Genomic DNA, 15,816 nt, shown 5'->3' with positions numbered 1-15,816 from the left:
GCAGAGATATGAAAACATTGATTGTTTTCTCTCTGTAGTAGGTTTACAGGCAATTTAATTTCCTTCTTTGAGTTTTCTATTATTTTACCAATTCCTCTGAATTAATATGGACTATGCTTATAATAATTTTTACACTCGTATTTCTGTAATGAATAAACAAGGTCATTGTATGTAGACCTGTTTTTCACATCTGTACCTGTGGAGATTGAATTGGATGATCTCTATACTTTTTTTTTTCTGTTTCTAAAGTTCTACAAAATAGTTTATGAAAAACAGAAGGTGATGCAGAGATATACATACACATGGACAGACAGACACAACAATATGTTAAGAAACAAATGCTGTCATCGTCAGAAAGAATGAGTTTCAGAGAGTGTCAAGGTGTCCTTGAGTGGAAATTCCCTGTGGCCTCACTCTCATGGGCACTGGGCCTGGGTGTGGACACCTCAGTCAGCATCACTGTCTTTTTAAAGTAACAATGTAGATGCCGATGGATAAGCAATACAAGTAAATATAAATACAGTGTTACTTTGTGCCAGGTACCACATGCTATACACATATTGTACCTTAGGTACTAAGATGGTCATTTTGCATATAAAGAAAGTTATAGAAATTAAATAATATGTTCAAGGTCTCATGACCAGTATTCACATTACAATTTCCCTTATACATTCTGGACTTTTAACTAGTTTTTCTTTTTCTTTTTTTAATATAAGGGTTAATTTCACCATAGACATTTTTCATTTTTTTGAAGGAGCAAAGGAATCCCCTTGTAACTTCAGAACTATTTACTGATTTACTAACAATGCCTAAATTCCCTTTGATATTTTAAACTATCAGATCACCTAATCTTTTTTGAAAGGTAAAGACTATTTTAATAAACTATGCCTGAAAGTTACATGGAAAACATTTGGAAGCCTTTAAAAACTGAAAAACAATTTTTTTGTTGTTGATGTTATGATGGCGGGGAGGAATCTTCGTAATAAACAAATTCACTTTGCCTTAAAGCTTTTTGAATGCTCTACCAAACCTTCACCAAATTTGATAAGAATGGTATACTATTGTGGTCCCACTGGGAAAAATTACTCTCAACGTTGTGGCTCACTTTCCCATGTTGTCATGGCTAGATTAAGCAAAGGATCTAGGTTCTATAACCCATGTAACCAAAATGATTTAAAGAACAGAAAATTGATCTTATGAGAACAAGGTCCTGTGTAATAATGCACCTTGGAATACAGAAGAAAGCAAGCCGCCCATTACTTAGGATAATGATCAGTTTTTCCCTAAATTCACTCAGGAGAAGAAAAAGGGGCAACAGAGATGAAAGATTTAAATTCCCTATGAGGATGACTCCTAATAATGAAGGTTATTAAATAGGGGAACAGAATCTTGAAAAGGACTTAAATATTTATCTAAATTCTAATTGTACAAGTAAGTAACATACTGATCTCTAGGAATCATCTGATTTCTCAGGAAAAAATGATACTTGTATAACTTGTATTACGATATTCTTGGGTTAGCCTAATGTCTGAAGAAAACAAGTATGCTTTTTTTTTTCCAGCTGAGAATACAATGCAGCCATGCAACCATATCTTTCCTATTATACAGTACCTCCTGTAACAGATACTGTTACACCTGATAAATGTGGGAACAGATTTTTAAGGAGATTAAAATTTTTCTGTTGCCCCAAAGATTTTTAAGTAGAACACATCAATTCCAGTGTTCTTGCTGAAATACAGTCTCATCTAATGGCAGGGATGAGTAGATTAGAAACTCAGGACTTCCGTTCCTTCCTGGCAAATTTTCTCAAGGTGACAGTGAGGTCAACAGGAAATGTAAATGTCACTCCAGCACATAGCCTGCCTGAGAGAAGCTTCTCCCTGAACTCAAAGCTTGAGTACTTTCTTTAGATTAATGCTGACTCCCAAACTTTAGACATAATCTGTTCTCAAAATTCATATTAATTTTGCCAATTTATTCAATGAAATTTATATTTGAGAAGGATATTTTCCCCTCTAAACATAATGGTCACCCTGTTACAATATAACAAGGGGTGCAAAATTGCATTTTGGGACTCTGAAGTCTGAGTACAATTTTATCATGTCTCAGTTCTGACACAACACTTGAATATTACAATACATTTGTAAAAAAATTTTTTTTGTACGTTGGTGGGTCTTTTTCTCTAAACAATAATATATCAGCACTTCAATGTGGGCCAAGATGCCTTCTGAGGAAGCTGCAAATAAAATTCTTTCTGGGATGAAAGAAGCCACAAATAAACTAAAACTAGCCATTCTTTTACTTGTGCAGTAATTGACTCAGGTCATGCTTGACTAACTCCTCTGAAAGGAAGAATGTGAGAACATTCCTCCTCACACAGAAGTCAACTTGGCCTCTCCCAGGGTTCAGCCTCTTGACTAAGAGTTCTGTCAGGATGTCTTTATGTTGCCTACACATAAGGATATATCTCTGCTTTGTTCGCAGTACAGGTTTGTTTCTGGAAAATCTGCCTTGATTTAACAGGTGGCTGGAATATTACCTCCCGCAAATTCTCAGCCAATAAGGAGAAACAGCCACGGAAGATTCACGGTCTTCACCAAGCAGAACTGCCACATATGAATGTCATTCTAAACCGTAATTGAAAGATAACCCCTATAATGTTTCCAGCCAATCCTCTGCTCTGAAAAGTCTGATTTCCACGTCATTTACTTTCTATATTTGAGGTGACATAAACAGAATTAGTTCAAGTCAAGACCAAGCAGCATATGCATGTGATAAATTAAGTCTACCACTATAATGAAATAAAGAATTTTGCTCAAGAACTTTGAGCAAAAGGGAAAGGAATGATCTAATCTTGAGATGTATCATAACCTCTTGCTTTACATAAGTACATCTGGGACACAAACAGGCACCTTTGGTACTAACATACCCAAGCAACCCTCAGGGCTGTTCTTGAACTAGAAGGAGGTTTTAAAAAACAGAAGCTTTCAAAAGAGGGCTATTTACATGATCAGAACTACTACAAACAGCAGTTACCATTTGGATTTCTAATACGATGAACAGATGCCCAAAGTAACATGTATGTTTTTCTTCTACAAATGTAAGCTAGATTAGATATAGGCAAAAATGATTTAAACAAAGAGAATAAAATATATTGTGTGGTAGGTATGGCTCCATCAAGATTTTTTTAACCTCAGTCTATACTTTTTGAAAATCTTCCTTTAGGCTCTCAAACAGTTTTATACAAACATGTTAAACGTGAAACGGTACAAGGCTGATCTTTTGCTGATAAATTTATTTAAATGAAATAAACAATCATACACCTATCAATCAAACGATCTGTCACTCTTTTATGTTCCTCTTCCTATGAATAAAAGAAATATATCTGCACAACCAAGCTAACTATTCCAAAGAATCCAAATTCTCTTGGTTTGGCTATTTAACTTCACTTCACCTAAATTATTAGTTCAACGCTAACAGAGAGATAGCAAATGCCAAAAAGACTTACAAGCCGAACAATATAATTAACAAGCAGCAATTAGCTAAGTGATTCGATTGTTCAAAGAGTCACATCTGCCCTAGATCAATCTCCTTTAAATTTACCCCACAGCAGGCTCAGACTCTGCCATTACCCTTCTTCTACATACTGGGAATTTGTTGGATCCTGTGGACAACGACAAATGCATCTGACAGCCCCACTTTCACTGGGTGATTGGTCGAACTTATCTGTGTGACCAAGACAGGAATCTGGAAAAGAAAAAGCAGATTGCTGTGAGTTAGGTTTGAATTTCATTTGGGGTAGGTGTGGGGAATGCGACCATCTTTTTTAATGGATAAAATTTGATTATGGAGATGAAGAAAGAGAGAGCAGGAAACATTAGAGAAGAAAAACATACAATATCTAAAAATAACATCTGTTTAGTGCTATTCGATGGGTTAAAGTGACAAGAGAGTTCCTGGTCCTACAGACAGGGCTACTTGATGATGAAAGTAACAGATTCTCAGAGAATCTGACTGATGCTGAATACTGAAAATTTCTCACACATACAGGCACACCATGAATGCACGTAGTGCGGACTATCATTACAGAGATAGAGATTCTTTTTGTACCATTTGTTTTCCCCAAAGACTCTATTATATATTCATTTTCATAGTTTTAAAAAATCCTTGTTTACAAGTGGCCTTATAGATATAAAACCTAGAGAAAGATAAGACGTGCATTCCTAAATATATATAAATATATATGTAACAACATCATCGTTGATTAATATATAGCGATATTTGGCAATTGCTTCTTAACGGATGAACTTCACTATTCTGGTTAAAACTCATATGGAAAACTTATGAATTATTATGGGTCAGTTCAAGGTCATATTTCCTAAATTTAAACCTCAATAGAGCCCAAATCTGCATATTATAGACATTTATAATGTGTACAGTTTTAAAAAATTAGGACACACTGAGACTATATTAAACACGATACAACAGTTATAAATGAGACAAACTCTTGGAGCCGTTTTTTCTAGATTTAGAAAAGAATCATTGGAGATACGATTACTATCTTTACTACCAGTTTTATAGAAATGAAAATGGGGATGAAAACATCTTCAATACATAAAGGGACAAGAAACAATATGGAAGGATAAATGCACGAACAAGTCTTTTAAGTAGAATAAGCAGATTGTGGGCCATCTGTGGGTAATTCATTAAAGATCATATTAGATCAGACATGGTTGTATAAGCCATAATAAACAGCGTGGCAATAAAAAAGAAGGAAAATAGGGGACTTCCCTGGTGTTGCAGTGGTTAAGAATCTGCCTGCCAATGCAGGGGACACAGGTTCGATCCCTGGCCCAGGAAGATCCCACATGTTGCAGAGCAACTAAGCCCATGTGCCACAACTACTGAGCCTGCACTCTAGAGCCTGCAAGCCACAACTACTGAGCCCACGCGCCACAACTACTGAAGCCTGCGTGCCTACAGCCCATGCTCCGCAACAAGAGAAGCCACCGCAATGAGAAGCCCGTGCGCCACAACAAAGAGTAGTCCCCACTCTCCGCAACTAGAGAAAGCCTGGGCGCAGCAACAAAGACCCAATGCAGTCAAAAATAAATAAATAAGTAAATTTGAAGGAAAATAACTTGGAGAGAAGATGTAATAAGGACTGTACTTCTTATTTTTGCCCCTGACATCATGAAGTTGTAAGAAGTGTTATTTTGTTGAAACTAAGAGGAAATTTTAATGTTTCTGAAATTTGTGGAATTATCTCAAAATAGTAAATGGAAGATATTTTCCTTTTATGTACTAATCAGTCCTCTCTTGAACAATGTTGTAGTATTGCCAGTTTTATATCAGTGTGTCCAGTTCTTAACCACCATTAAGAAGTATTCTGATATTTGGACAACAGAAACAAACAAAATCAAACCAAGATTTTTGTCCCTAAAAGTTCATTTACTAAATGAAACTCTGATATAATTTATTTATGGTAATTGCTAAGCCATACTCAGTATCAATGTATGTAATCCCTTTTCTTATGGTACATTATATTATTACCCAGTTTATACTCCATGTTGAAGAATGCTAATATAAGTGCAATTTATATTTAAGACAGACTTACAGTGAAAGAAGAAAAGGCAAAGGGATAGAAAGCCACAGAAAAAATTTCCAATTCAAGTTATTTTTGTATATCCTAATAAGACAAGCTCATAATTTTTAAACAGCATCATTAATAGATGCCTGCTTAGGAGTAAGTATGAAAGTTTTGCTACTGGATTTGTTACTTGCTTTCATTCTTACAACATCTATGACTGCAGTTTTCCTCTGCAAGGTATGAAATATTTTACCAGATAATTCTGTGGTAATTAATTGTACTTCTTCTTTCGCATACTCAAAGCAGAGCTTGAGTTTATATTGTTATCAACTGGAAAATTCTATTATATTGTTATGAATATTACATTATCATATGAGAGCTTGTTTTTCAGGTCACATGTCTTGGATCTGCAGACATCCTAGCTTCTCTTCTCTTCACATTATCTACCCCATCTCTTCTATCTCTCTTTATCTCTTCCCTTATCTAGCCATCTTTCATTTTTATTTTGTTTTCTCCATCTCTTTCTTTCTTTTCACTCCCTTCCTTTATATTTTATCTCTAAGTCAAACTCTCTCCTCCTGTGCATTTGATCTGTGGTACACTGACTGCACTAACGGCCTCAGTCCATGGCCTCTTTTTATCCATACTCTGCCGTCTCACTTGGTGGACCTCTGCCATTCTGCCTCTGCCTCAGTAATATGGCAAAAGAAGACAACAGCAAACTTGAAGCAGAAGAAAGGCTTGAAAAGATGCTTGTACATTTCCACCTCCTTTCTGGGACTTCTGCCACTGCCATGAGAATATACCCTGCTGAAGATCTATGAGAGACACGTGGAGGAATGTTTTCTTTCTAGCAGAGGTCATCTTGAACAACTAGCCCCTAGACAATCAACCAGCTAGCAACTGACACATGAGTGAGCCCAGCTGAGATCAGCAGTCTTATACCTTGTGAGAAATAAGAAATAGAGTTGTTTAGGCCACTACATTTTGGGGTGATTTGTTACACAGCAATACTAACCAATGCATTCTCTACTAAAGCTCTAATAGCCAATACAAACTTCTCTGGGTGTCTCTATAGAAAATGAAGTAGCATTCTTCCTCCTAGGTTTCTGGGAATCAGATAAATATTTCTTTAGGTACAATTAAACTTGAAATATTGGAAAGGTCCATTAAAAAGATGCATTTTCTGCATCTTTTTTTTCACTCTTCTGTATCTTTTTATTTTCTAGTTTATTCTTTTCCCTGTGGATTCCAAAAATGAAGACCAAGGTGTATAATTTACCCAGATTTAGATTCATTTAACTTAAGGTAAATCCATGCAAAATCAAAATGGGTAACCTAACAATGTAGAGAGTTTTTTGTCCACTGAAAATAATCCTATCGTAAATTGGCCAACCCTCTAGGAAGACAGTAGATGACCTGTAAGGACTCTTTCAAACCTCAAATTCAACGATTTAATTCTACTGAATGATCTAGACTTTCCCAAGCTTCACCAAGTACATTGTTAATAAAGATCCAAAAAAATTATAAGGGTGAATTCATTCATAATATTTATCATTTATAATATTTATTTATAATAATATTCATTTATATTATTCAATATATATGTATTATTGAATATATTGAATATATATATATTGAATATATATATTATTGAATATATTGAATATATATTATTCAATATAAATATATTTGAATATATTATTCAAATACTATTTATTTATAATAATATTCATTTATAATATTTATATTAGTTGAACATTTTCTCTGTATTATTGTAGGCACTGGAATTACAGGAGAAAACAAAAAAACCCCTGCTCTCATAGAGCTTACATTCTAGAGAGTAGAGACTGACATGAAGACAAGTGAACATAAAAAATACAGTATGCCAGGAGGTGGTAAGTGCCAAGGAGGAAATGGAAACATGGGGAAGATACAGCGAGGGATGGGGGCCTCTTTAAGAGAAGGAGGCACAGAAGATTTCTGTGATAATGTGACTTTTCTGTAGTAGGAGAACCTGCCATATGGAGATTTGGGGAACAGCTCTGTAGAGAGACCAGTACATGCAAAGGCCTTGTTTGAATTGCTTTTGCTGTCTTTTAGGAAATAAAAGGTTATCACTGGAGCAGAGGGAGTAAATAAGAGTGCTGAAGGGGATGGGACGCAGTGACGACAGATCAGAGGGAGCATGTATTCCCTGCAAGCCACGGCAATGACTCTGGATTTTATTCCAAGTTGTATGGGGAAGGGTTAGACCGTCTTGAACAGAGGAAGGACATTCCCTTACATCTGAAAAAGATCACACTAACTGATGTGTAATCTGGACTGGAGGGGGAAAAGAGAGACAGAGAAACTAGTTAGAAGGGTATCACCATTTTGCAGATGAGAAATGGGTGGCTTGGAGTACACTAGATAAGTGATAAGTATAAGAGCTGGAGCGACAGGAAGATGATTCTGGACGAATATGCCATGGATTTAAGGAGAGTGAGAAAAAGAAGAGAGTCAACAGTGTCACCAAGACTTTTGGTCTTAACAGCAGGAAAAATGGAGTTGAGCTTTTCATCGGAGCCAGCATGCTGTTGCACACCTTCAGGGTTCATTTCCATTGCTGGCTATGAGGATGGTGTGTACTGAAGCATCCAGAGATGGAGGAGACTAGGGCAGGAAGCAGTGGAAAAGGACGATGGCAATACCACTGGCCTCAAATGCTTTTCTTCCAAATTTTATAGAGTTCATGAATAAAAGCATAGAATTTCTAAAACTCTGGTATTTTATCCTGATTAAATATTAACATGAAAATGTACAAGAAGCTTTTGATTCCCTACATTTTCCTAGAAGCCACCCAAACCTTTGATAAAATGATTACATATCAGGTTTAGAAAACAAAACACTATGGCCAATTGAATTAAATGCTTAATTTGGTAAAAGATTAACGAGGCAAAGTCCAGGCTTTCTCTTAGATTTCTTTCAAGAACATGTCTGCCTCTCTCCACCTGATACTGTCCTATCTTTTTCACTTTGCCTTCTTGGACTGTTATCTTTTTACCTCAAAACCTCAAAGGCGTGGGGTTGTTCAGCGTAAGGATGGTTCATCCACTCACACTTACTGCAGCCAAGTAATTGGGCTGTGTGAGCTCTCTGTGAGCCAGACTGCAGGTTCCCACGACAGTTTAGAATGAGAGGCCGTTTGCTAGGCTGAATCAGGAGCACTGCTAAAACCACATTTAACATGAGCTATTTTTTGACTAACGTCAACAAAGCAATTGTGTGTACGTATATAAATAAACTATCTAGAATTAGAGCCAAAAGTGTGCAAGAAAGGATCTGTCATAGTGTCACAGTCCCCTAGTCTATAGAGGACTCTGTATTGGATAAGTACCCAAGTCAGAGAAGCAGGGACGAAAGATGATGCCCAAAGTACAAAAACTCTGCTTATGGAAGCTATCCTTTATCCTATCTACAAATTTATATTCATCCTTAAAATGTCTCCTAAGTTAGTTCCTGGGGATGTCAGGAAGCCAATCTGAAATAATACAAACTCTGAACTACACAAGCTTTAAAAAAAAATGTAGTTCATTATTTTCAAATGCCTATAATACTTGCCTTTTTATAATTAAAGCAAAGCTAAATCTTCACTCGGCCTCTGTATGATTTGTAATGAATCATACATTTCTGAGAAGGAGTTTTACAATTAGATTCATTCCACAGGATAGATATAGAAAAGGAGCATTAACGCCAGTTAAAATATGCTTCCATTTCAGCTTACATAAGCATTTATAAACTCTTTTCTTTAAGGTGTTTTAATTTTCCTTCCATTTCACAAGACACAGATAAGTTTGTTATTTAAGTAAGTATAATTTTTTTCTATAAATGATACAGTAAGCAAATGAAGTATAGCGACAGAAAAGAGTTGGAATAACTAGACAAAATTAACGTAGGAAATGATATTAGGAGTCAGTAAAGGTAGGGCAGAGCATGCTGGCCTTTGGAGGAAGATTCAAATACAAAAGTTGTTCTCTTTTCCGTGCTGCGGTATCATTCTCCAGCACACAAGGGCCTGACACAATACCGAAAACATGAACGTCTGTCTCTAAAACAGTTAAGGGGATAACAGCATGCTGCTTGAGTCGCAGGGAATAGAATTTTATTTTTCTCTCTGTTCTGCCCTTCAAACCTTGCCAAAACATTCACTCGTTTCCATTATGGCCCAGCTATCTATCTAATAGGCAGCGCAGCATCTCAGCAAGGGTTTGACTGCAGAGTATGTGCTCCCAAGTATGAATCATATGCCTATCAGACGCAACTGGAGAGGAATTAGTCTAAACTCATTTTTGTTAACTCGCGAATCAGCAATGTGATGTCTAATAGCTTAATATATATACAGTAAAAAACCCCCAAAGTTTAAAATTTTAACCATTCTTACCTTCACTTAACCCTTAAGTTCCTACCTTATCTCCCTTAAATGTCTGATCAGGCTTCTCCTTACTCAGTAGGGCGTCCAATTTTAAAAAGTCATGCTCAAAGCAATGCATAAAGCCCTAGTATTAGTTGTCTGAAAACTACATTTGAATAGAAGGGCTTTCAGTTAAATTTGACATTATAAAAACATCCATTTGCTTTCCTGAATATTGTTAACATGTCGCACGATTATTTGAATCCCTTTCTAGCTTTTAGATTCTGAACTCTTTTCATATGCTAGGTATCGAGCAATGCACTTACTTGATGGCATGAAAGCAAAGGCGAGCCATACGTTAAAGATATAATCTAACATTCCTCTTACCCCCATCTCCACAATCGTACCCCATAGAAAATCTGGAAGGAGACAACAGCATGAAGTTGGTAAGTAAAAATAGCTCCCTCTTTTAATATAGGGACTGCCCAGTACTGAACTGACAAACTAGAGTGGGAGCATCATATAAAAGAATATAGTGAGGCAGGAGCCCCCTGAAGAAGCCTATGCAACGTGGCTCAAGATAGTCAAAACCATAATGGGGACTTTATCTGGGACTATGGCTACAAAAGGGAACTTGCCTAAACACGGCTGGGAAAAGGAACGGGATTAGGAAACTGCACCCTGGGTTTGGGGAGACATGGGGAAAGTACGAGGCCTTTTGCCTTAGGGATAAATTAGCTCTTTGATCCTGGAATCCTCAGAGCAGGGACTGGATATGGTCTATACCGGCAGGAGCACATGTAGAACATGTAGAACAAACCTCTCCACGTCACCACAAAGCTTAAATGGAAGTGGGGCTTGGAAGGAGAAAACGTACCCAGGAAGATCAAATACCTTGTCCAAGGACAACATAACCCGCTAGGGGCAGGGCCAGCATTAGAACAAGATTTCTGTTTCTACAATTATTTCTTCTAGATTATTGATCTTGCTTCCTTGCTACTTTATTTACTTATTTTCACTCACAACATTATAAAGGGAGAACGGGTTCAATTTGTCATTTTCTTACACTATGGGAAATTAAAGAAAATTAAAATGTTGGGAGCTTTAATATGTGAGATAACAAAAAAGTGCAAATGCAAATGAATTAGATCCTAAATAAAGCCATGTAGATACAACTTTATGCTTTATGTACTTAAAATACAGGGAAGTGCTAAGATATAAAATCATCTGTGTCTACAATTTTTTTGGAATTCTTTTAAATTTTATTGAAGTGTAGTTGATTCACAATGCCATGCTAATCCCGGCTGTACAGCAAAGTGATTCCGTTATACACACATATATTCTTTCTCACACTCCCCTCCATCCCAGCCTATCACAGGATACTGAATATAGCTCTCTGCGCCACACAGTAGGATCTTGTTGTTTATCCATTCTATACATAATAGTTCAGATCTGCTAATCCCAAACTCCCAATCTTTCCCTCCCCCACACACCCTCCCCCTTGGCAACCACAAGTCTGTTCTCTATGTCTGTAAGTCTGTTTCTGATTTGTTGATAAGTTCATTTGTGTCATATTTTAGATTCCACATGTAAGTGATATCATATGGTATTTGTCTTTCTCTGTCTGACTTACTTTACTTAGTATGATAATCTCTAGTTGCATCCATGTTGCTGCAAATAGCATTATTTCATTCTTTTTTATGGCTGAGTAGTCCATTGTATACATGTACCACATCTTCTTTATCCATTCATCTGCTGATGGACATTTAGGTTGCTTTCATGTCTTGGCTATTGTAAATAGTGCTGCAATAAACATAAGGGTGCATATATCTTTTTGAATTATAGTTTTGTTTGGATATATGTCCAGGAGTGGGATTGCTGGAGCAAATGGCAACTCTATTTTCAGTTTTTTTTTTTTTTTCCTTTGCGGTACGCGGGCCTCTCACTGCTGCGGCCTCTCCCATTGAGGAGCACAGGCTCCGGACGCGCAGGCTCAGTGGCCACGGCTCACAGGCCCAGCTGCTCTGCGGCATGTGGGATTCTCCCGGACCGGGGCACGAACCCACGTCCCCTGCATCGGCAGGCGGACCCCCAACCACTGCGCCACCAGGGAAGCCCCTATTTTCAGTTTTTTGAGGAACCTCCATATTGTTCTCCATAGTGGCTGCACCACATGAATTGTTTTTTTAATTCAACATTCCCCACACCTTCCTGGGTGGTGGTAATAGATGTTCCATGAAAAATGCATTCCCAGGTCAAAAAAGTTTGATCAGCTCTGGGTTAAATGAAGTTAATTTACCTTTGTGGCTGTTCTTCTCAGAGCCTTTCATTGCTAATAGGCATTGGGAAAAGCACATTCTGGGAAATGCTCAATTTAGAAAACACACAATTTGAGAGACATTTACTTAATTTATTAAAGAGCCATTTTGCTTTGCTTTCCTCTGCAGAGACATGTTCTCAGTTATGGGATTCTTTCCTGAGAGTTTATAATTAGCATTTCATGTCATCTGGGTTTTCTCAATCTTATACATTTGTTAAATAAATTTTATTTAAATTTCATATATATATATATATATATATAGTTTCTTGGATGCATATATATTATTTTAACACATGTTAAACATTCTCACATATACAGCAATAGCCATAAAGGCAAATCACTTCATATCTAAATGTCAATTGTTTCACTGTTCAGTTCTTTTTGGCTTTCTCTTACCCTCTTGAATTATATTTTCTATAAATTTTACAAGCTCAGCAAGTGTTCATCTTTTAATGCTTTCAGGATGATTACCATGAATGAAGGGTCATTACAGTTTAAACAAGAGAAATCGTCTTCAAATAAATTTTAAAAATGCATTTAGGGTGACAGTTAAACCTCCAACCAATTGGCAATGGTGATTTATTAACTATGCATTCTTCCACAGAAACAGTAAATGTTACACTAAGGAACATTAGGATTAAATACTTAAATGGTAGAAGTAATTAAAAAGTAATTTTACTTAATAAACAATAAAGTTCCTCTATACAGACCTCCTCTAAAATTTGCTGCTGAAGGAGACTGTAAGGTATTCAACCAAGAAAATGGATAAAGTGGGCTGACTCTCAGGTGAGATATGTATTCTCTATGAGTTCCCCTGGGGCCATGTAGAAGGATTACGTGACTTTTTAATTGTATTGTCTCAAACTGATGACCACTCTGTACCTCGCATGAACTGGTGAAAAAAATTAATCAAATTTCCAATAGACACAAAATGAATCACATCCTTCCTGAGTCTGTATCTAAAGTAACAATAAATTCAAAATATAATAGGAGAAGAGAGATGAAACAAGTCAGAGGAAATGCAACTTCTAATATATGATAGTATACTAGGATAGGCAGCCTTAAGAAATATAAGAAATTTGATTTCAAGTCTCTAATGTGTCTGGAATCATATCTTTCTTGTGAACAGGTAGTCTCCTTGTTACATTATCAAGAGACCAAGAATTTCAGGTCTATACTGTAATAAAGCAATCATCACTATTCAATGGTAACTTAAAATAATATAAAGAATCTGGTTTCTAGGATGACAGCTAGTTATTTTTATTAACAGAATAGGAAACGGGAATTTGATTTTTCCAAATTCCATTTATCTAAGAAAGGACATATGTTTTTACTATTATTTTTACTTATGCACAACTTCTTTTCACTTTTTAAAAAAATTAATAAAATAAGTGCTGTGGAAAGGCAAACCATTCTTACCTGTGCTCTCAAGTGGCTGAGTTACACTACAATAATGACTAACCAGGAAAGACTGTCAGGGATATCAAAGTGAATAAAGCAATACAGCCATTTCTTGAAAAGGAAGCTTGTAGGGAGGCACTAAGATACAGTGGTTGGGCCTATGGGCTCTGGAGTCATATTCCCTTGGATGAATCTTTGTTTCATAATTTTGGGAAAGTTACTTAACTTCTCTGGGTGTTTTGGGTTCCTTCTCTGTAAATGATAAAAGTGACAACCTCTTAGTTTTTGTGAGAATAATATGAGACAAATTTTAAGCATGTCGGTCACTGCCTAGCATATATGAAGAGCTCAATTAATGTTAGATTTTACAAATTTGGAGGTTGCTTTTAAAAATGAATGGGGCTTCTGGTTATGGCAGACAAACTTGTATAAGGCCATCATTTCTACTACTGAGACCAAGCAGGAAAGATAAAAAACATATGAAAAGCATCTGTTGAAGGCATCAGGTGGCTGTCAAAGAACAAGGACCTGAAAAGCCAAGATTCCAAAGAAAGGAAATCACAGAGGTGAAACCAACACTGCTTTCCCTTCAAGGCATTTGACAATTAATGAGCCAGATTTAGAGACAGAAAATTTGAACAGAACTTCAGGCAGTCTCATGGAGTTGTGGAAAACACAGAGTTCAGGACCACTAAGGCAAAAGGTCCATAGTAATTACCCAGGGTTATGTGGAGATTCCTGAAGGACTACATTCTAAGAGTTAGGGCTAACCAGAAATATACCAGTTTTTATAAGGGCCAATGCTCAACTGTGAATGAGCTTAGTCCTGCTCAGTAGGAAGTAATCTGTTCCCTCCTAACTGCCTAACAAAAAACGTAAACCCTTCCTTGAAGAAGAAAATATCATCCACAACCTCAAAGCATCTCTTTACTATTTTGTAAACAATGCCCAACATTTGATCAAAAATTACCTAACATGCAAGGAGACATGACCAGTGAATGAAAATCTACAGAAAAAGAAACAAAGTAAAAAAGAGATGATAGAAACAGACCCATAGGACATCTAGATATTAGAGTTAGCTATAAACTTTAAAAGAACTGTTATTAATATATTTAAGAATATAGATGACAAGATGGTTAATTTCATTAGGTAATTAAATCTATGCAAAAGAAACAAATGGATACCCTGAAATTGAAAAATGCATTAAAGTGAATGGTTGATAATTTGAGAGGAAACTTTTGAAAAAAACAATGTTTTTTGTGTTTTGACTTCCATCCTAAGTAAACTGTATCTTTGAAATTAACTAAAATAAACAGCTGTGTAGCAATAAGGGTCTATAACTTAAAACATAATTTCAAATCTTTGGTTGAATAATAAAGAGCTATAATCTTGGGAGAGGTAACTTAATTATTTAAAGGAATCTGTGTCCCCACTACTTCTCTCACCAGTATGGTTAGGAGAACACTGTGACTTTGTGAAGGATCATTAAATTCTTTGAACAAATCTGTATTTACTCTTATTTCAAACAGCAGTAGTAACTGCCCTATCTCAATCTCATTAAGATTGTTATAAGTACAAATGTATTTTCTAATTTATTGATCATTATTTATCACAGTCTGCACTGTGAAAAATTATGCTGCTGGAGACATGACTACATACAGAACATGACAGAATTGGAGGTCATCTGAGTGGCTAGTATGGGCAGTTGGCACATTAACTAAGAGAGGGGCTTCCCTGGTGGTGCAGTGGTTGAGAGTCTGACTGCCGATGCAGGGGACACGGGTTCGTGCCCCGGTCTGGGAAGATCCCACATGCTGCGGAGCGGCTGGGCCCGTGAGCCATGGCCACTGAGCCTGCACGTCCGGAGCCTGTGCTCCGCAACGGGAGAGGCCACAATGGTGAGAGGCCCGCATACCGCAAAAAAAAAAAAAAAAAAAAAAAAAGAGTTACTAAGAGAAACATAATTAACTACTGGAATAAATCATTTGAGGGTAATAAAAGTGAAATTTGTGTCAAAAATTTATTCAATGAAATACTAATTTTCCTCCATGTTGAGTAAAATTATTAGTAGTTTCTGAATAAGTCAGAATTTTTCTTCTCACTCATGTAAAA

General features: G+C 36.5%; 1 protein-coding gene across 3 annotated transcripts in view; it reads right to left on the bottom strand.

The window, feature by feature from the left end:
• PLXDC2 (plexin domain containing 2) overlaps nt 1-15,816 on the bottom strand; it is a 410,586-nt gene that overhangs the window by 114,579 nt on the left and 280,191 nt on the right. For all 3 annotated transcript variants that reach the window (XM_067702751.1, XM_067702757.1, XM_067702766.1), the window contains exon 7: nt 3,648-3,747. In XM_067702751.1, the coding sequence (XP_067558852.1) occupies nt 3,648-3,747 (100 nt within the window). The remainder of the gene's footprint in view (nt 1-3,647; nt 3,748-15,816) is intronic.

Source organism: Pseudorca crassidens, chromosome 1, assembly GCF_039906515.1.
Source record: "Pseudorca crassidens isolate mPseCra1 chromosome 1, mPseCra1.hap1, whole genome shotgun sequence".
Lineage (NCBI taxonomy): Eukaryota > Metazoa > Chordata > Mammalia > Artiodactyla > Delphinidae > Pseudorca > Pseudorca crassidens.
This window is presented reverse-complemented; position numbering and strand designations above follow the sequence as displayed.